Genomic DNA, 20,658 nt, shown 5'->3' with positions numbered 1-20,658 from the left:
AGCATAAAATGCTTTAGTTTCACATACAGTTTATGAACAAATATAAGACTTTGAAAGTCAGTAAGGCTATCACATTTTTTCTGCTGAGTCAGCCACCTTAGATGGCAACTTCTCTGATTTCTCTCATCTTACAGTTTGATTCCTCCATTGCACTTTCCCAGTCTTTTGCATAGGACATAAGGGGAAAAATTTTGTGTGAATCACAAGTTCATGCCAACAATCATTTGAAATGCAAAGCTGTGGAAGCCATTTGTGCCTCCCTCCAGTTAAAATCATGACTATACATTTCAAGATCATTTAACTGATAATTTGTAAATAAACCGATTTCTTTAACAGGAACAAACTACGTTACAATTAAGTCATACAATATTAAACAGTACATAGCTTTCTTATGTTATTGAACATAGGAAGATCTAGTTCAGGAATTCTTTCTTTACATGCTTTGCATCATCTTGTCAATAAAAATAATTTTCTCTCTCTCTCTCACACACACACACCTTTGTATTTAGCTTCTTTACTAACCTTAAGTCTTACAAACAAATGAGCTTGGGCTAAAACCCAGAATGGTTCTCCCAGAAGCTCAATAACTGCAGAAAGGCCAAATGCCACTACACCAGCCTGATAATGAGGAACCACAGAAGGATCAGGTACTTCAAGTAAGTGTAGCCAGACTAAGCCCAAGAAAACAGACCAAAAAACACCGAGAGGGACTCTAAAAAGTTAACATAAAAACAGTCAATACAAATGTTAATTAAGCAGAAAAAAGAACACGTGAAAAATCAGTTAAAATTTTAAGCATTGCCATCATTAAAAAAAAATACCCTGGTGAATTCATTTCTATTTTAACTACACCATGAATATATTTTTCTTTTTTGGAGTGAAAATTCAATGCATTCTTCCACCAGACACAAAACATATATACCTGACCTACTCTTTGTCTACTGAAGAACCTCACATAAGGCCACCTACTGGCATTTCTGGTTCTGTATGACTCAAGTCTGATCCCGCATCGCCCTGTAGAATACTATAAATCTCTTAACAGTGCAATTTTACTGTGATTACCAGAGGTTTGCAGACAAGCTTTAGTGTATCCTGCTGTAACAGATAAAGTTGCTACTGCTCCAGCTGCTGGTCTGAGTCTTCCAGAGAGCAACAGCAGAGTCAGATGAAGGGAATGCTCGCCTGCACCTCAGTGATCTACTGTAGCTCAAAGCCACACGGATTCGCAACTGCAGCTAAAAAGCAAAGCTAGGCACAGGAGTATTACTCTCTGCTGACAGTGCTTCAAGAACTCACAGCCTATTGCAGAGCACAGAAAATTTTACACCATTGCAGCAGGACTTATCTGACCCTCCCATCATTAGATTCCTAAGGTATTGACAACAAACTCCTAAGATGCATTTCAGATCATTCAAGAAACTATCTTCATTTTAAATTATGCTTCTCTAGGAAAAAAAAACACACGTGGTCATTTATAACTGTTATCATCCAGTGTCCATTTGAAAAGCAGTCAAACAGAAGAAAATTTATTAAAAGAAGTTACAAAGAAGAAAATTAATAAAGTATCACGTTTAAAGCTCTCTAGAACAGACTATCCCTCTCTCATATACCTGGATGCAGATGAAAAAACACAACCCCCCAGCTCCTGGGTCAGATCTAACCCGATAGAAGACCACTGTTTTGTCTTGCAGAGGCAGTTCTCCAACATATCACTCAGACAAAACTGACTTCCCAATCTATCTGTCACTGCACAGCTGCTGGATCTGACAAGGGACACAGCAGAACGGTGCGCCCAGGAGCCAGAAGGGAAAAGCTAGCCATAAAATCCCTTTATCTCCAGTGGGTGATTATGCACTCTGGCCGCAGCTTCACATGGACTTTAAGCATTCCACTTTGATATGAAACAGCACTGCCGTTACAAGAAGTGGACCTACTTATCTCCTGTTGCTTGTTTCCAACCTTTCACATGCCTCCTAACACAGACATTTACGTTTCCAACATCATTAAATTGTATTAGAATTCAAGACTTAAAAAAAAAAAAAAAAAATAGTTTGAGGGGAAAAAAATCTTAAGCAGCTTCATAAACACATATCAAGTAACAAAAGAGTCAAAATAAGTAGGCAGAGAAAGAAAAGACTAAATATCTGGGTAACAGAGCTGTCCTTTACCAGCTACAACATAGATGAAACTCCAGGATGGATAACGGAATAAACAGCACCTGATAATACCTTTGGTGACACACTTTCCTATGTGCCCCAAGAACAAGTTCATTAATAATAAAGCACCAGAGCGACCCGCTTCCTGCGGCTGTCCTGAAACGTGACTGGGATTACTAAACACTCAAGGGTGAAATAGGTACCTCAGTAAACACAACCAGCCCTTCATTTTGTATGCTCTTAGACAAGAATCAAAAATAAGTTTTAAAGAAAAAAGATTTTAACGGGATCTTACGTCAGCCACAACAGATTAATTGTTTTGGTCCAGTTTCGCTTCGTACTCCCACTCAAGCAAGCTCTGCGGAACGCCTCCCTGGCTAGGAAGAGAACTGTTGAATAAAGTAGAGTTAGCCTAAAGATAAGGAAGAAAAAAAATAATTATTTCATTACGTACTGTTTCTGAAAGCATGCAGTACAACTACTGACTTAAAAAAAAAAAAGACAACACAAGGCTTTCCGGAAAACAAAAACCAGAGTTACACACAGCCCACAGCCTACAAATCCCGAGGCCCCACAACACACACAAGCACTTTAAAAACCCGATAATAAATGAAAAAAGAACCCGATCGTGCTGGGAGCCCCCAGCACTCCTGGGAAGGAGGCAGGAGCGCGGCCCGGGCTCACCTCACGTTGACGACGCCGAGGAGCTCCCGGGAGAGATGGCGCAGGGTGAAGGCGTTCAGCCCAAACGTGACCGCCCGGAACAGCACCTGGCAAGGAAAGGAAACACCTGAGGGCTGGCTGGGGCTCGGGCGGCTCCCGCCAGGCACCCCTGAGGAGGAGGAAGAGGAGGAGGAAGATGAGGAGGAGGAGCCCGGTGCCGCCGCGCACCTGCAGCAGGGCGCTGGAGGAGGCCAGCCGGGTGGTCTGGCTGAGCACGTCCTGCGAGGCCATGGGCGCCGCCGCCAGGAAATGGCGCCGCAGTCGCGCCGCGATCCCGTCAGGAGGAGCGGGGCGGGCCGGGGCCGAAGTCTCCTTTCCCTTCCCTCCCCGCCAGCCTCGCAGGCTGGCATTTCGCTGAAAAATAAATAAGGTGACAGGCACCGAGAGCTGAGAAGAGATGCCCCGTTAAATAGCGTTTTCTGACAAAGGGGGGTTTTCCAGTGGTTTCTGAAAAATCTCCACGCGAGTTCGATCAGGCCCGTTCTGAAGAGTAAGCCCACGAGTTGTGCAGATGTAAGGAGAAGATGAAAGCTGAGGTAAAAGTGGAGGAAAAAAACCACCTCACTTAATTCTGTTAAAAAAAAAAAAAAAAAAAAAGCCTCATATAGAAAAAAAAAATACAATCTAAGTGGAACCTACTTGAATTTAATAATACACTGACTTAAAATCTTAAACAGTTAAGACCTTTCTCAGTATAAATCAGAAGTGTCCCAGACAATTTCAGATCACTATTTCAGCACCAATACGTAAAAAGAGCACAGCTGTCAAGGTTGCAGAACACGTCCCACCAGAGCGTGGCTCAGTTCAGAGCAGTAATGTTTTTATTAGCAATTCTCCAGTTGAACCCAAACTTTTTAATTCTAACAGCAGCTGTTAGAAAGTGTTCACAGGGGAAAAGGCCTACTTGATTTCAACTTTATGACAGAATACAAACAGCAACAGTTTAAATTGGGATCTTAAGAGAAACTGGAAAACCAAATGAAATTCAAGATCATGCAGAGCAGCAGTCTCCCCAGCAGCCATCCCTCCTCCGAGATGCTATGCCCACCACTCCAGGTGTTCAGAGCAACATTTTTCAGACCCTTTTATTTGGTCATCTTTGCTGATAGCATTCTTTAAACAATCTGGAAATGACGTAGAGGTGGCTGTACGCAGCAGAGCAATGTATCCTGTGAATGCTTAAGTGGGGTACTAATATTGGCAAGAGCTAACTTGCATTTCATACATCAAAGTGCCTAACAAAGGTTATTGTAAAGACAGGGCAACGAGGACAAAGAGAAGACACTGGCCTGTGTTGGTTTGAGTAATCAGACCAATGGCAGAGACAGGAAGATGATCTCACGTTTTGTGTTACGGAAGAGACTTCAGGCTCCTCCACTGCTCCTTCCTTCAGTCAGCTTTACAGTTCTCACAGGGAGCAGTTGATGTCATGATAACTCAAGCTCTGGGCCTTTCTTAGTAGAGGCAATGATGGCAGTGGAAATCAAAAGACAGTATGTTACAGTTTGTGCTGATGCCAATAGCGTGGTGAACTGTAGGCTTGAACTGTTGTATTAAAATCCTTCACAAGTTGCTATATACACTGCAGAGGGAAACAAAAGTGCAGTTGAGCATAAAGTATGCAGCATCTAACAACACTGCAGCAAGGATTCACATTGTTCTCTGCATATGCCTACATGTTCTGACAAAAATAGGGATCATCAAATAATAAAACAGAAGAAATCAGTGTGCTAACTGTAGGCAAGAGTCCAACTTTTTTGGGCATCTGTCATGGGCAACAGTGAGTGACAACTGATAATGTCTTGTTGGACAGTTTCACCTCAAAGTTGAAACAGAAACAGCTGCAAAGCACAGGGAGCTAGGAAATAAAAGGAAAAAAAAAAAAAAAAAAGAGAGAGAAAACTGCAGCTTTAAATGGTTTTAATAGGAAGTGGCTTTGCCACTTACACCATTTTGGCATTAATGCATCTACACCACTAGATGGCAAGCAGCCACAGATGAGGCAGCCAGCAGCTAGACAGTCCGGTCAGTCCCCAAAGTACGTGGTTCGTCAGAAAAAAAAAAAAAGAAAGAAAAAAAAAGAAAAAATAACTTTTTTTTTTTTTAACTAACAATTTGAGAATGGTAAAACTTATGTTAATGAATGGTAAGCCTGTGTTACTGAATTTGTATGCAGTTTGAAGAAACTTCACAAGAAAATGTGTTCAAAACCATTATCCTGCAATTCCCACAGCAGGCGATGCCCACTTAATGCATTCCTCCAGCCTCCCATCACAACGTATCCCTTTTTTGGTTGTCATGAGACAACTATTTACAACAGCATACTCTAAGATAGTTCAGTTTCCTTAACAACAAAGGAAGATAAAGTAACCTTTACAAAGGTCCTTACTCCCAAAGTTAGGCTGCATCTGGACCTAAACTAGGCTGAATGTTCCTCCAGCACAGAACAAACTATACTGCTTGGCTCAGGGCAGTCAGATAAACCCCTGTTGTATGAAAGGTACATGGAACCTCTGGAACATAGAGAACCATTAGATCTGCTCTAAAGTTAAACTAGTCCAAAAAACACCACCCAGTTGTGTATACAGGCCTCAGAATGAATTGCAACTGTTCTTATAAACTTTCAGAAAGAAAAATCTTAGTGTTTGTAACTTCATTTCACTATCCCATTAATAAAGTATTTCATGACAAAGTGATATGAAGTCAAAGTCTACAATTTTTATACTAATTGATAAAACTTTCTTGAGTACTAACTGCTCTTAACATGTTATAAGACCTTCCATTATATCACAAGGGAAATCACCTTCAGCTAAACTATTACAGCAAACTTCCTTTTGGACAAAAGCTTCCAAATCAATGATAAAGTGACAATGGGCAGCAGGCATCTTAAATCAGCATTGAGATCTTGAAACAAGACCGCATTTTAAAACAGCTCATTGCAGAACCAAAATTAAAGCCCCTGTAAAGGATCAATAGTAAACATGCAGGTTATTAAACCAAATAAACACTACGCTTTATATTTAGTAACATAACTTCACAACTTTGTCTTATTTGTGCATTTTTTTCCCTTAAATGTTGCTTTTAGGAATCAAGTTAGATAACCAACTACGAAATCATAGGCAAAGTTCTCTGCTGCTGCCCAATACCTCCTGGAATAGTGCATGATGTAGATGGCTACCTATGCTGTGAGCTAAAGACTGTAGATTTCTACAGCTGCTGCAAAAACCTTTAGCTTTGCAGTCAGGACCATTTTTAGAATGAACAACAACAAAAAATACTCAAAAACCCTACTGCTGGCTGAGCACCCGTGTCCCCAGATGGCATCCTCTCCAGTTATTTTGCACACAGAGACAAAGCAAGATCCCTGACAGCCAAAGCAAGCAGCCAAAGGCTGCCGTTCATGTGCCCAGCCCTGCTGCGTGCCTCCCTTTGCCTGGACTCTGCTGCAGTTGGAAGGAGAGGCTCCAAGGGCAGCAGGCCCTCCCAACAGCACTTACTGCACTGAAGGTTGATACGCACCCCTCTTCCCATCCCACCCCTCCAACCCGCAGCCCGCAGATACCAATATAGGAGACGAGGGGAGAGAGAGCTGGAACCATACGGCGCTGGCTTTGCAGAGCTCACCTTTGCAGAGCCCCATGCTTTGTAGGAAGCACGAGGCTCAACAGAACTGCTCTACCTCTGCTCTAAATCCACTCTTTGCCATTTCATTAATGAGGAAAAAACACTTATTTTTTTTCCCCTGGGATCTTTTCCAAAAGATTTTCCTTATACTGCTCAGAAACTTTATGTCAGTACAAGACACAAATTATGTGTTTTGTTTTGTTTTTTTTTTGTTTGTCTTAGATTTTTATAAGAATGCATGTGAGAGATCTCTTTGTTCCTGATCATATAAAGCTTGTCCCTCCACAGAAACAACTAGGAGTTTGGGGAGCAAAGCAAGGAGTCACATCTAGATTTACCAGACTAGGAATTAAACCTCATTAAGCTCTCTGGAGATCACTCCTCTCTCAGATCAGGGATGTATCTGGATGCGAGGATGTACTATTTCCATTTCAGTGCAGAACTGCAAGAAGAGATAGAAGAAATTCACAGGCCATTCACCAGCAAAGGACACTAGCAATTACTGCTGTGACAGTTTCTCTTCTCTCCAAAGTGTCCCTAAAGGGCTTTTCATATTAATGTCCCCAGGCTTTGTGGACTGAGTTAATCTCTCAGTGCATGTTATGTGCTTAAACAAAGAATTGCATCTTTTTCTGGCTACATTACTAGTTCAGCAAGGATTTCATTTATGTCTTTTCTTTGGGATTAACAGTCTCCTTGAAGAATGCAGAGGATTTTTTTCTGTAGTATGCTACATTTAAAAAAAATGCAGTCTGCTTTCTGCAGTGGCCTTACTACTAATTAACATTAACACTAGTTAACATTAACTTTGCCTCACACATTTTCAGAGTACATTGTTCTTAAAAACACTACTTACATGTAATTTGGTCAACTGTTTTGCTGCTTTATCAGTTTCACTTTTAAAATTATTTTTATTTATTGAAATATTTTAAGTATAGGGGACTTTAATATGTAATGTAAACTAATGTTCAACTCAGGAAAAGCAAAAAATGCCACAAATACACAATTCAAATAGCCAAATATTAAGGATGGGATAGCGCCAAGTTTTCAACAACTGTGTCAAATGATTACACTGCATACTTTACAATACATTAGGCAGATTTTAAGAAATAGCATATACATGTATTAGTTATAAGAGCAAAAAAGGAACATTCTGTGCAATGCTGTGTGCTTCCAGTAATCTTTACATTTTTCTTGCTCTCTTTGCACTTTAAAAATCCATAGTGTTTACAGACACTAACATCTACAAAAAAAAAAATCCAAGTTATTGAATCTGGGGGAAGTAATAAATTACAGTAGTTTTGTCACTGGAGCTGGCAAGCTCCTTACTTAAATTCTTGCAGAATTTGTACATTCCTTAAACACATACATATTCAAATCTGCACGATCTTTACTGTTCAGTATGTTCTAAATGCTAAGCATTTCCTTTGTATGTACTTTTACATGTTCAAATGAATTTGATTTTTGTCTTGCCTTCCTCAAGGCTAGAAATTCCAGTCATGTTCACTACAATCTAACATTCTCTTCTTACCTCTCTCATAGTTGGCTTAAGAAACCTTGCATCAGCCACTCACTTCAAACACAGCTTAGACAATTCATCTAACTATTGTGGCCCTGGAAGTCTATCAATATATAATGGAAACATCTCTATCTTTTGAGAAAGTTCATAATGTCAGCAGCAATCATAAATGAAAAGTTCTCAAGGTTGTTTCCTTCACCTTGTAAAATATTAACTGTCTTCATTTATCCTTCATGCCTGATACATGCAACTTCAACTATCATTGTGATAAGCATTATTTCAAGGGAACAATACATCTCAAATTGTAACTTACAAACCTGAATTACAAATGTGATGAGTAGGTGTTGCAAACTTCTTCCCTCATACACATTGTATAAGGTTAAACTTTGCAATTACGCTTGCTGTGTAGGTTTGGCTGGTGAACGCATTATCAGTGAGAATACACAAGTATACTCTGGGGGTATAATAGCCATACTAAAATTATAGAAAAAGATGCTGCAGCAGTAAGCACTTAAAAATCTCTGCTAACCAGTGCTTGGTATCTTATTCCTCCATAAGCTCCAAGCTACTTTCCTTGAAGGAAACTATATTTGAAAGATACAGAGGTGCAAAAAGCCTACAGGAGATTCCTAGTTGCTATGCAAACACATGCTCATATACACTATTTCCTCTAACAGTCATATAGAAATAAGGCTCTGTTCATTAAAACACTTCACAGCTTCTGAGTATTCATGCAGGGTGATCCTCCTATATTTTCAAATTCAGCAACAAATGCTATTACACTTGCTTTGACCTCAGCATCACTTCTTTTTGTGTGAAATGGCCTTAAGTCTTAAAATCAACAGTGACAATAACTCAATGAACATGTTAATATATTCACCCTGGAAGGACTCATCTAGCAAGTGTTTCTTCAATACATAACAGAGCTTGGGTTCTGAAAATGCATTAAATGAAAAATATTCTTGTAAAATATTCCAGTTTCTCTTTTCTTCTTTGAGTCATAGGAGATTTACTTTTAAAGAAGCTAGAAACATCAAGGAGTTATACTTTACAGCTAGTAAAGCCTTATAGCTGACACAAAACAGGATAGTGGTTTTTTTGTTTTGTTTTGTTTTTTTTACTACTTCAAGTACTTCAGTATTTGAACGGAAAAGAATCACTTAAATGGAATACCTTATAAAACCTGAGAATACAGGATTTGTGAGTCACCATATACCACCTTCAGATTACCATTGTGTGATATTACATAATACTGTGAATGATCACCTGTAGAACAAAATTAATTATGAGTCAAGTATTTCTTCATGTCATACATTTCCATCTCCCTCAAGAGCTGACTTCCATTGTTAGCTGAAATAATCCCTTTGAGCATACAGTGATCAGTTTGGCAAACTTTAAAGATTAAAATACTTCTATCCCCCTTACGGGACTTCCTCTATCATTCATTACAGTTACGGCTAAGTGAAATACATTTTGGGGTTCCTCTTATTCCTTAGTGACAAGTAAGCAATCTCTTAAAACAGTCCCAAAATGTATTTTTCTCTTCAGGCTCAGGAACTCTCACATTATACTTAACAGCTAAACTTCACTTCCAGTGCAAAACCCTGAAAATCCAATTAGAAAAGCTCATTAGCAATATGGGAAGCAAAGCTTCTCCTCCATCAGGAGATAACTTCTTTTTCCACAATCTCCATTTTTGAGAAGAGCTCCCAAGAGGACCATCCACTAAAAGGTAAATAAACACCTAAAAACAACATAGGGGGTTGAAGAAAGTTAGACTCCCCTAAATTTCAATATAGGGGAACGATCTTGAGAATCAAAATCAACTCTGCCTCTAATCCAGATCTGCATAAAGTCACGTTACTGACCTGCATTGCCTCAAACTGTATTGAAAATATGACTTCATTACATACCTTTCTCTTCAGAAAAAAAATACTATTATTCTGTCCTAGATTGAAGCCCTAGGCCATTAGAAAAGGTACTGTGATGAGCCCTTCGTTTGTTCTCAGTTCATCAGGAATATGGCGACGAAGCTGGTGAGGGGCCTGGAGAGCAAGTCCTATGAGGAGCGGCTGAAGGAGCTGGGCTTGTTCAGCCTAGAGAAGAGAAGGCTCAGGGGTGACCTTATTGCTCTGTATAAGTACATTAAAGGAGGCTGTAGAGAGGTGGCGGTTGGCCTGTTCTCCCATGTGCCTGGTGACAGGACGAGGGGGAATGGGCTAAAGTTACGCCAGGGGAGTTTTAGGTTAGATGTTAGGAAGAATTTCTTTACTGAAAGGGTTGTGAGGCATTGGAACAGGCTGCCCAGGGAGGTGGTGGAGTCACCATCCCTGGAAGTCTTCAAAAGACGTTTAGATGTAGAGCTTAGGGATATGGTTTAGTGGGGACTGTTAGTGTTAGGTTAGAGGTTGGACTCGATGATCTTGAGGTCTCTTCCAACCTAGAAATTCTGTGATTCTGTGAAGGCTACTCTCCAAGTTTAGCTGCACTGCTATCCCAGCTGGCTCAGTCTGTAGGCTTACACAGAATAAACATAGGATGGCTCAGAGTCTAGCAATGCCACCTGCCCCAAGCACTGTGCTGACGATGGACAAATAGAAAAGACAAGTGAGATCAGTCATTATAGGAGATGCCTTTCTGAAAGTCCTCAAATACAAGATCTTGCATCACACTAACAAAATCATGGGCTTTACCAAACCCCTTCCATTAAGAAGGATTGCAATGGTTACAATTTGACTGAATAAAGGGAAGTTTGTTGTTTGTTTTTTTCTACTTGACTGTATAGCACAAGCTCAGAGTGACAGGCAAAGCTAAAAAACAAAGTATATCTTCAAAAGGAAATGCAATGCAACAGCTTATTTAGTAAGGAAGCAAGAGGGGACTTTTTATTTTACAATTAAACCACAACATTTGCAACTTGAAAAAGACAAACTAGAACGTCCATGCAATTCTAAAGGTTTGTGGGTGTGGGTGGTGGTTTTTTGAAGTGGCAGCATAACAGTACGTGGGGCTAAATTCACAGCTGGAAGAAGCAACTAAAAGAAAAAGACAATGAGCAATTAATTTAGGTTAGTTGTTGCCTCAACTTCGCTATCCATTTTTTGCCTTTCCTCTCCCTCTTCAGACTCATTGTTTTGTTGCAGAGGGTAAAAATCTGCATGCTACAACAGATGTCATCATCCTCGAATCTATCCCTGACCACACCTACAAGCTGGTGGGTATATTGGCTGTAGTAGCATCAAGATACTTGGGCATAAATAATTAGGCACCTTACTTATAAAGGAGTTACGGCTTTCATGTGACTAGGAAGGCATTATAGACATTTAATTGACTGTTTCCTTTCCCTGGTAATCATCAGGGCCACAGGGGCACCTTGATGCTGGCATGTGTACATACTCTGTAATTCTTACCTTCCTAAGAACTTGTGCTATGAGAAGTTCTATATATCCTACTAGATACTCTATTTTTACTAGGAAGTCTGCATTCCTACCACAAGTCACAGCCGAGTGGAAGAGAGGTTAAAAAGGAATGCAGTCAACCCTACAGCCCGTAAGGGGGCCCAGATAAGCCAATCGAACAACAGAAGCAAGTCTTCCCAGGTTCAAGTTTACTCAAAAAGTAAACTTACATCAGAAGAGAAATCTCTCTCAGTGGAAGAACTTTCATCTTCCTGACCTCACGAGCATCATGTTAGAAACCTGAAGGCTCAGCACGTGACACACTGCTAATCTGGAGCCATAAACTGTCACTAGTGCCTTTACGAACTGCTCTGCAGCTTGTGGGTCACAGATCACACCACGGTTCTTTCATCCGTACATTTCAAAAGGACTATGTATTTCAACATACATTTTTAGCTCTCTGTTTTCATCATACCTAAAACACAATTCTTTTCTGAGAAACCAGTAATAAGGCAGGCTCATCGCAACATGTTACAGGAGTCATTTAAAGTTTTTGTAAATGGTAGAATACTCCCACTCACATCCTGAAGAATGTTGGGAGGTTCAAACAAAAGGATCTGACCATATGTCTGAGACTAAACCAGCACTGCATATCTTCTACCCACATCATACTCCTAAACCTTAATGTTTACTATGAAGCAAGTTCCTGTCCACTTGCATGCAAAACCTACTTGATGTTATCAGTCATGCTGAAAGTCCAATGCAAAGAGCGAGAAATTGTTCTGTCTGTGGCAAACTGTTCAAATTCCTTCTGTCAAATACAGAGAACCTCACAGCATAAGCACTATATAAGCACTTAAGCACATATGGCGCTTCTAGCTATTTCACTGACACCGTGCCCTGAGCCTCTGACTTCAGTCACCTCCCCCTCTCTTAGGTATTAAATTGTGCAGAATGAAGCTCGGTAATGTTGTTCATGTCTTCAAATGTGGTATGCGAATTCACTGCAGCCTAGGAAAGCACTAGTCAGGAAATTATGAAATCAACCTTTTTTACTGCAATCATGGCACTTTTCCAAACCTTTACGTCACTAATTCCATGTGATTATTGAAAAAGGAAAGTGAGCCATGATACTGAACAGTGAGATCTTATCCATTACACAAATATGGAATATATGATTTGCAACAACATCGGCCCAATACCTGATGTGCCTTGTTAATGTATAAATACAAAAAATAAGCAATCCTTTTCCCTATACAACACTGAATATGCACAGGACTGAATAGTGGGTTTTTCAAAAAAGTCCATGCAAAACTGCCCTCATTTTTTTTAAACTTGTTCTTAAATATTTAACAGAATATTTACATTTGCAGGATGAAGCCTGTCAAGTTTGACTGACAATATTAAAATATTAAAATGTTTTTTTAAACATATTTTTACCCACCTAAGAACAATCTATTTTAAGGACCATGGTCACTCGTATACATTTGTAATTAGCAATTACAATTGCTTCCCCATTAATAAAATTGTTTGCTTTAAAGTGCCATTTACTGATTTGTGTCCCCAATGTGACATTACACGTTCTTTCCTGTGCTGAAAGTGGAGAGGTTTGAAGGTGCTGTAGGCCCCTAAAACTGAGACCTACACTGGCAGAACTGCTTCGAAATAGTTATGCAATAAGTCAATGTAAATTTGACAATGGAAAACGTTGCCAAAGCAGTAAAAGCTGTTCAAATCTCAGATTTTGTTCTAAGCATATTATTAAAATCATAGGCTGCTTCCTTCTTTTTGAGTAGTGAACATAAACACACAAAGTCTCACCAGTTAAAAACAAAAACAAAAATCATTCAGTTTGTACTTTTTTTTTTTTTTCAAACCAGACTTGCATTTGGTCAATTTTCACCTGAACCAAAATCTATCGTCAATAATGAGAGGCAATGCAAAGACATTCATTTAAAGGTAATTCTATTTTCATAAATTCCATGAAGAAAAATTCTATTTCATCATGATCATCATGCAGAAGTACATGAGGAGGTTACAGCTGGGTAGTGCTGTGAAGAGACAAAAGCTATTTGCTCAAAACTGAACTGAAAAAACAGTAAGCTTCATCTTTGCTCATACCATCATCACCACTTTTGTTCTAAAAACACAAACTAAGAAGCACAGCTGTGTGAAAAACAAGCTTTATGCTAACTGCGGGACACAGGCTACTTACGCATGGCTACTCTTCCACTGATAGTGTTCTTTTTATGCTTTTTGCTTCAAAACTGAGCAAAATAGATACTCACCAAAATACGGTGAAATAAAAAGAGCAGTAAAATTACATGAAAAGTAATTGCAAAATAGACACTAGAAAAATGCTCAATTCTTATAGGAGAAAGACAGGTTTTGAAAACAAGTGAAGCTTACTGCATCAATCATTTCAAAAAGAATGATGATTCTATATTTAGGAAAGAAGTCAGACACTGAATTTCACAACCATATGTGGAAAACATTAAAGAGAAAACTGGATGGGATTGCTAAGGCAGTGTGGGACCAAGAATTTTTTTTTTTTTTTTTTTTTTAATCCACCCCGGAACACCACAGGAGGGGGGAAAAAAATCACAAAAACCTCCCCTCTGCAACTATTTCTGAAGTGAGGTTGGCTAGCAATACGCAAAAGCCGACAGCACTGTACTGCCACAGAGACTGAATTATGCTGACAACATCAGAGCTGGCTGGGCAATTTTGGGACAGTTTCCAGTGTTACTCCCCATCCTGTGCTGGTTTATGAATAAATAGGAAATTTCAGTCTAATTATCCTGTGCAATTTGTGAGATGAATAGACAGCACATGGAACAGAAAGACTTCCCAATTTTCCTTTGGAAGTGCATGGGAGGATTTTTATGGTCAATAAGCAGCACAAGCCTGCCAAAAGTTTAATGTGAACAGTAGAAAACTAGTGACTGTATTGTCAAAACAGATAAAAATAAGTAGACTGAATAGGCATTGTTACTGCTTTCTTCTGGATACGTACCAAAGGAAAGCAAAAGATAAGAACAGTCTTGCTCATAGTTCTCTAATGATTACCTCATTATTAGTTCCTTCCTTTATATGAATAGATTAAACCCAATGAAAGTTTGTACAACTAAAAAGTCAAATATTCTTTTTTTTTTTTTTTTTTTTTTTTTTTTACCTCATCTAGTTTCTGCCAAAGGGCATACAGTCATGCTGGCACTTACTCTGTAAAATCCTTTGCACATTCAGAGTATCATATCAATACTGATTAATTGTCAGAATGCTTGTAGGAGACAAGCACGTAGAAATATGACAGCCAGATGCTACAAACTGCACTGTATTAAATCAGATCTTATCATTGCTGCTTTCCCCTAGTATTTTCAGCCTGGATAATGTAACTTAAGTTGCACATACTCAATAAGCACTCCATACAGTATACATCAATATAACTAAATACAAGTCACAAAATAAAGCAAAATAAGGGGAAAGAGGGAGCTGATCATTTCTTTATAAGGTTAAAAAAAATAATAACATCTTGGAATTCTTATTTGTAAGTTATGCTGTGCAATTCCTGAACTTCCTTTTCATCCCAATGTTTCCCAGATACTTTATCCTTCACAAGACTGTTTTTGCCTCTGGGGAAAACACAGTATTTCCACTGTTCAAGCATTACAACTTGAAAGCACAGGACAGGAAATAAAGTATACTTAACTGAGTGCAACTCTAAGTTGCATTTAGAGTCTGAAATAATGTAGGGACCCTAGGAGTGAAAGTCCTCCCCTTATAAACACAGCATGGAGGTTTCAAGAGGAGGTTTCATCACCAGTCTTTCCTTCTGTCACTGAAGGAGCATGCTGGCTCTTTAAAAGGGCATCTCTGCGATCCTCTCATTTTCTAAGGCAAGAATCTGAGAGGGGTCGAGTGACTCATTAGGGCTCAAGGTCTCACAGGACTCACTAATGCTGCATCCCCCCAGGCGAAGAGCAAGCACATGTAGAACTCTGCACAGTGCTCCCAGGAGATGCATGGGAAGACACGTACAACAGCAACTGTCACCTCCCTGGGAAACAGGCTGACGAGGCTGAGACTGAAAGGACAAAGTACACACTTCCAGTTTACTGTTCTGCCTTCTCAAACAGAAAGCAGGAGTTGCCCGCGACTAAGCAGCTTTGCTAATAATTCAGACTTCCACTACCTGGAATGAGAGTTCCACTGCTTAGCAATCTGTGTAAAGAAACGGGGAACACACCTGCGTAGGTCAGAACACCAACCACGACTTCACGACCATATCTTTACATTCATCTTCTTGAAACCAGCCAGTACAGTCACGTTTCAAAGACGACAGCAGTCTTCACTGACTGATTTCTAGACCAGTTTCTCACCCTGTGACTCCTTAGCTCTTTTCTGTCACATTAGAAAACCACAAGCATTAGAGATCTTGCGCACACCTGCACAGAGAACAGTGCCTCCCACTTCAGGCCCACAGGATGTACTCCAAATCAGTCCCTACATCACGTAGTATTTCATCACTTCTGGTGGCATTGGCTCTAAGAGATTATATAATATGCTCTACACCTACATAAACAGGGCACTTATCTGCATAGTGGGTTTTAATCTAGGCTCTTTGCTTGCCAGCTGTTACTCTGGGAGACAGATAACGCAAATAATTAACGTGTAGCACATTCTTCCAGCTGCTATGCTATGAAATAATTTCTTAGAAGTTATCCCAGAACTAGATTAATACTGATTATCAAGCACTTGATAATGACAGGCAGTAGTAGACTGACAACTGTGACACTGAACTAACAGCACACAGGAAGTGCTGATTTTCATCTTACTGACTTTCTGCCTCTGTTTCTCTTTTTTTTTTTTTCTTCAGCAGTGACAAGAGTGAATTAAGAAACTTTTTTTTCCTGCATGCAGACAGTTTTCTAACTCCCCTCCCTGCACCCCTATCACATCTCTGATAATAATATCTTTCATTAGTGATGGGCCAGCACTACCTACCGCCACAAGCTGAGTCACCTTCAGGTGGGTGCCCACAGTTTCAGGTGTGCCCTGCTGTTCCGAAACAGATGCTTCCCTCTTACAGCTAACCACGCAGGCTGGCTGTGCTGCACCAAATATCCACATCCGGCTTGGCAGCCAGAAGACAGACAGTAACAGTCATCAATACACCCAGCTCCATGCAGCATTTCGATGAGCCACCAGGTATATTGCAGGCAGAATCGGCCAGGGTTTGGTTGTTACACTTAGTTGTCAGAATTAGCAGGCACTTCCCATGAAGTTTTCTCTGCCCTAAGAGCTGCAGAAGAGCCCACTGCCACTGCTTATGATGGGACAGAAGTTATTTCAGCCATTGCAAGAGCCAAAGACTTCACAAAAGCTTTTGAGCAGATCCCAGTTACTAATACACACACAAATTTACCAGGGTCTGGTAAAAAAACAAGCCTTCCACAAATGTTTCATCAACCATGAGGCTCTCTGTGAGGAGCTTGCCCAGGACCTGAAATTAGTGAATCTAGGCAATGAAGACTCACTATTAAGGAAACAGATAAGTTCACAATTAAAGCTACACTTCTAAAATGGAAGTTTAAAATTAGCATGTCTGTATGGCTTTTAAACTGGAGTACCCAGAAGCTGCAGTGTATTGGATTAGGGCACGTTCATCTAATTTTATGTAATTAACCAAGACTTAGAATTCTTTAAATAGCTAGAACTGCAGTCCTTATACTGTCTCCTGCTTTGTCCTGTACCCAATCCCATTCACCCTGCTATATTTGTGGACTTCAGTTTCAACAGCATTAAACATTCTAATTTAGTGAAATATGTTGAATTTGTTGAGAGCGCTATTTACATTGACAAAGCCAAAAATATTAGTTACTCTAAGAGCTGAGTGTTACGGATATATCAGCTGAAGGCACTCAGTACTTGGATGCAATTCCTGGAAAAGCTTCAGGAAGCTGTTTCATTAACAGTGCTAAATCAGTAGGCTTCATACTTCCCAGTCACACAGTTACTAAACTGATTTTTTTTTATTATTTGCAGAGGCTCCCAGGGTCTGATTTTTTTTTTTTTTTTTGGTAAAACTGGGACTATGTATTCTGAGCATTGAATGTTACTAGATTATATTTTATTTGTATGTGAACACAGGGATTGTGTCCTAAGTATCAGAGTATCACTGCAAACCCAATCAGGAGACTGCACTGACTTCTAAGGAAGCGTAAGGCTGCACAGCAGCATATAGATGTACTGTTCTGGGGCAGTTGCTTAAAGATGAGAAATCACGTCTGAATTTGACCTGTAAGATGGTGGTCAAGTCAACACCCTTGAAATTTTCCTAAGTGTCAGTTAAACTCACTTTCCTGTTGAATGACCTCTCAACTCCTGGCTGGAAGAATCACAGATGAAATGCTTAGTGCTAGGACCTGAAAGCCTTTTTTCTTCAAAAACTACATTTTTACTGTAATTCTGTCTCACAGTTTTGGCTGTGATGGAGTTAATTTTCTTCACTGTAGCTAGTACGGCGCAATGTTTGGGGTTTTCGATGAACATCAGTGGTATTAACACCAGGGGTTAGCTGTTGCAGAGCAGTGCCTGCACAGCCAAGGATGTTTCTGCTCCTCACAGCACCATGCCAGCAAGGAGGCTCCAGGAGCTGGGAGGGGGCACAGCCAGGACAGCCCAGGCTGCCCAAGGAGATGTTCCGTACCATGCCATGTCAGGGCTCAGCAAGAAAAGCTGGAGAAAGAAGGAGGGAGGGCACTCAGAGTGCTGGCGTTTTTCTTCCCAAGAAACTGTTTTGCATGACAAGCACCGCTTTCCTGGAAACAGCTGAACACCCATCTGCTGATGGGAAGTAGCAATGAATTCCCTGTTTTGCTTTGCTTGCAAGCAAAGTTTTTGCTCTACCTACTAAACTGTCTTTATCTCAAACCTATGAGTTTTCTTACTTACAGCTTTCAAATTCTTTCCCCCATCCCACTGTCGGGGGGAGGAAGCAAGTAGCTGTGTGGTGCTGAGCTGCCTATCAGTGTTAAACCACAACGTGCTGCTACCACGGAGCTGCTGAAAATGATAAAATTTATCAGTTAAAGAAAAGGGGAGGGGCAGGAGGAGACAGGGAAACTCATACCCATTCCTCATTGAAAGGCAGCTATTGCTTACAGCCAAACATTAGGAGAAACAAAAATCTCCTTCCATGAGACAAACAGGCTTGCCTTGAGGCTGGAAGCAGAAGGTATTTGCACGTGATTAGGACAGTATCAGTCTGCAGCCTTCAGAATGTGGTGTGTTTTCAAAGACGTTCTGATTAATCAGACTGCCTGATTTAAGTGTCTCTTCTATAACTACTAAGTGCCTTTACTACTGCCTTGTAACAGTTCATTTTAAACTGTGACTGGATAGAAGTTTGACTGTGCTGATAATCCAGTTACTTTTAGGGAATTACTTTGCATCAGTTGATTAGATTAAGAGATGAAAACAGGATTAGGCTCCATTTGCCATAGCTACATCAACATAGGCTTGTGTGCATGTCATAGGGCTTGCTGCAGCAAATGAAGCAGAATCTTCTGAAGTAAAGATGATATAGGCAAGAGCAGCTCTTTGCTATTTAGGTTAACCTGTGAATAAGTAAGGCAGGAATGCAGGGGAGGGCTATTATCTTCTCTTTGATTAACAAAGAAACAAGCTGTCCTAATAAAAACATAAGCAAATATTATTTTCAAAACTTTGTCCTGCTTCTGTCATTACAGGAAGAACCAAAGCAAGCCACATCAGGAGTATTGCTTTTTTTTTTTTTTTTTTTTTTTACTGCAACACACAAGTAAACTGTGTTTATTTGTGTGGGGTATACTTTTACCAGCCCTAACTAGACTGCCAATCTGAAAGAGTACATCAAAACAAAAAGCAAAAGTTGTGATTTTTCATGGGATTACCCCTACACACAACCACACCACCAGACGTTGCATTTGAAGGTTTTACTATTAAATAAACCATAGGTAAAATCTAGACTGATTCTCTAACCCTACATTTCTATCTCGCAGTAGAATCTGAAACTGCTTTTTAGATTTGCAATGGGAAAGATTAGATGTGTGTATTCTTATCTTTAAAGAAGAAATACTTTTTGGTGGCAAGGACATATATTTGCAGTTAACTTGCCACACATCACTGCACATCATTCGGAGATCTCTCCCAAGCATTTTAAGAGTGATTCAGCAGTAATTCCAAAGCATTTCTCAGAAATTCTTTACCATGTATGGACACAGAAACTTTTCCCCTTTTTTTTTTGGAGTATGCTGCAACTTAACAAACGAGAGTAGCAAAGCAAGATTTCTGAAGCAACTTGAAAGTGGACTGTGTTCCAGACTTGCAAATGATCAATTATTTCAGTTTTGGGCTCAGCAGTTCACCACCAAAGAGGCAATATCACCTACCAGTTAAAGAGAGGTGTGTGAGTCTAGACTCCAGGCTCCATTCCCAGTAGTGTTCAAGACCTGTGAATTCAAGCAATCGTCTACATTTCAGACACCTTTTTTCTTATTAGAAGAAAAGTATGTCACAGAGTTACTATAGCACAGGACAATGTACTATAGATACACACACAAAAATAAATTAGTTAATAGCATAAATCTTGAGGCATTAAAAGGTGAGGTATTAAAAACTAAGTTATGCTTCTATACCATGAAACATTAATAAATATTAATGTATTTGCTTTGGGAAAGGAAAGAGGTGTTGCTGAAATGAATGCACAAGGCACACAGCTCCTAAATCCTCACTGATAGATGAAGATAAGCCATAATTTCTCTTCATGGAATTTATAAAATGACTAATTACTAACTTATGAATTAGTGAAATTCTCATATATTTCATCCACTGCTATTAAAGAGGTTATTCTAAGATGATACAGGATCTCTTTGTAACCCACCACCTCCAGTCCTGACATATTTCTCTGAGATATATAAAAATCAGCTAAATAAAGTTAGCTATATGAAAACTGTATTTTTAATAAAGGTTCTGTTGCAACCTTTAAAAATGAAAAGTGTTTAATTTTCACTCCTGCCTATTCGCTACCCAGGAAATGGTGTTTTCTTCTGAGATGTTTGGGTATATGCCTCGAGCAACATTTTCACAAGCTATAGTTACGAACTTGAGTTGCAGTAACCCATACACTATACAGAACAAACAAAAAATAGCACATTCCTCTAAGTCATTGACCTCCCCGGATCCAGACAGGGGTAGT

General features: G+C 39.8%; 1 protein-coding gene across 3 annotated transcripts in view; it reads right to left on the bottom strand.

Annotated features, from left to right (window-relative positions):
- The window catches only part of RFT1 (RFT1 glycolipid translocator homolog), an 85,393-nt gene that overhangs the window by 13,420 nt on the left and 51,315 nt on the right, over positions 1-20,658 (bottom strand). For 2 of the 3 annotated variants that reach the window (XM_038186169.2, XM_038186172.2), the window contains 3 exons: positions 2,841-2,926; positions 2,452-2,568; positions 523-712 (listed from right to left, as the gene is read on the bottom strand). In XM_038186169.2, the coding sequence (XP_038042097.2) occupies positions 523-712; positions 2,452-2,568; positions 2,841-2,926 (393 nt within the window). Of the gene's footprint in view, positions 1-522; positions 713-2,451; positions 2,569-2,840; positions 2,927-3,047; positions 3,371-20,658 lie in introns of those variants that run through there. The other variant, XM_027467900.3, reaches the window with a different exon arrangement.

Source organism: Anas platyrhynchos, chromosome 13 (assembly GCF_047663525.1).
Source record: "Anas platyrhynchos isolate ZD024472 breed Pekin duck chromosome 13, IASCAAS_PekinDuck_T2T, whole genome shotgun sequence".
Lineage (NCBI taxonomy): Eukaryota > Metazoa > Chordata > Aves > Anseriformes > Anatidae > Anas > Anas platyrhynchos.
The sequence above is the reverse complement of the archived record's forward strand: the minus strand, read 5'-3'. Positions and strand labels throughout refer to the sequence as shown.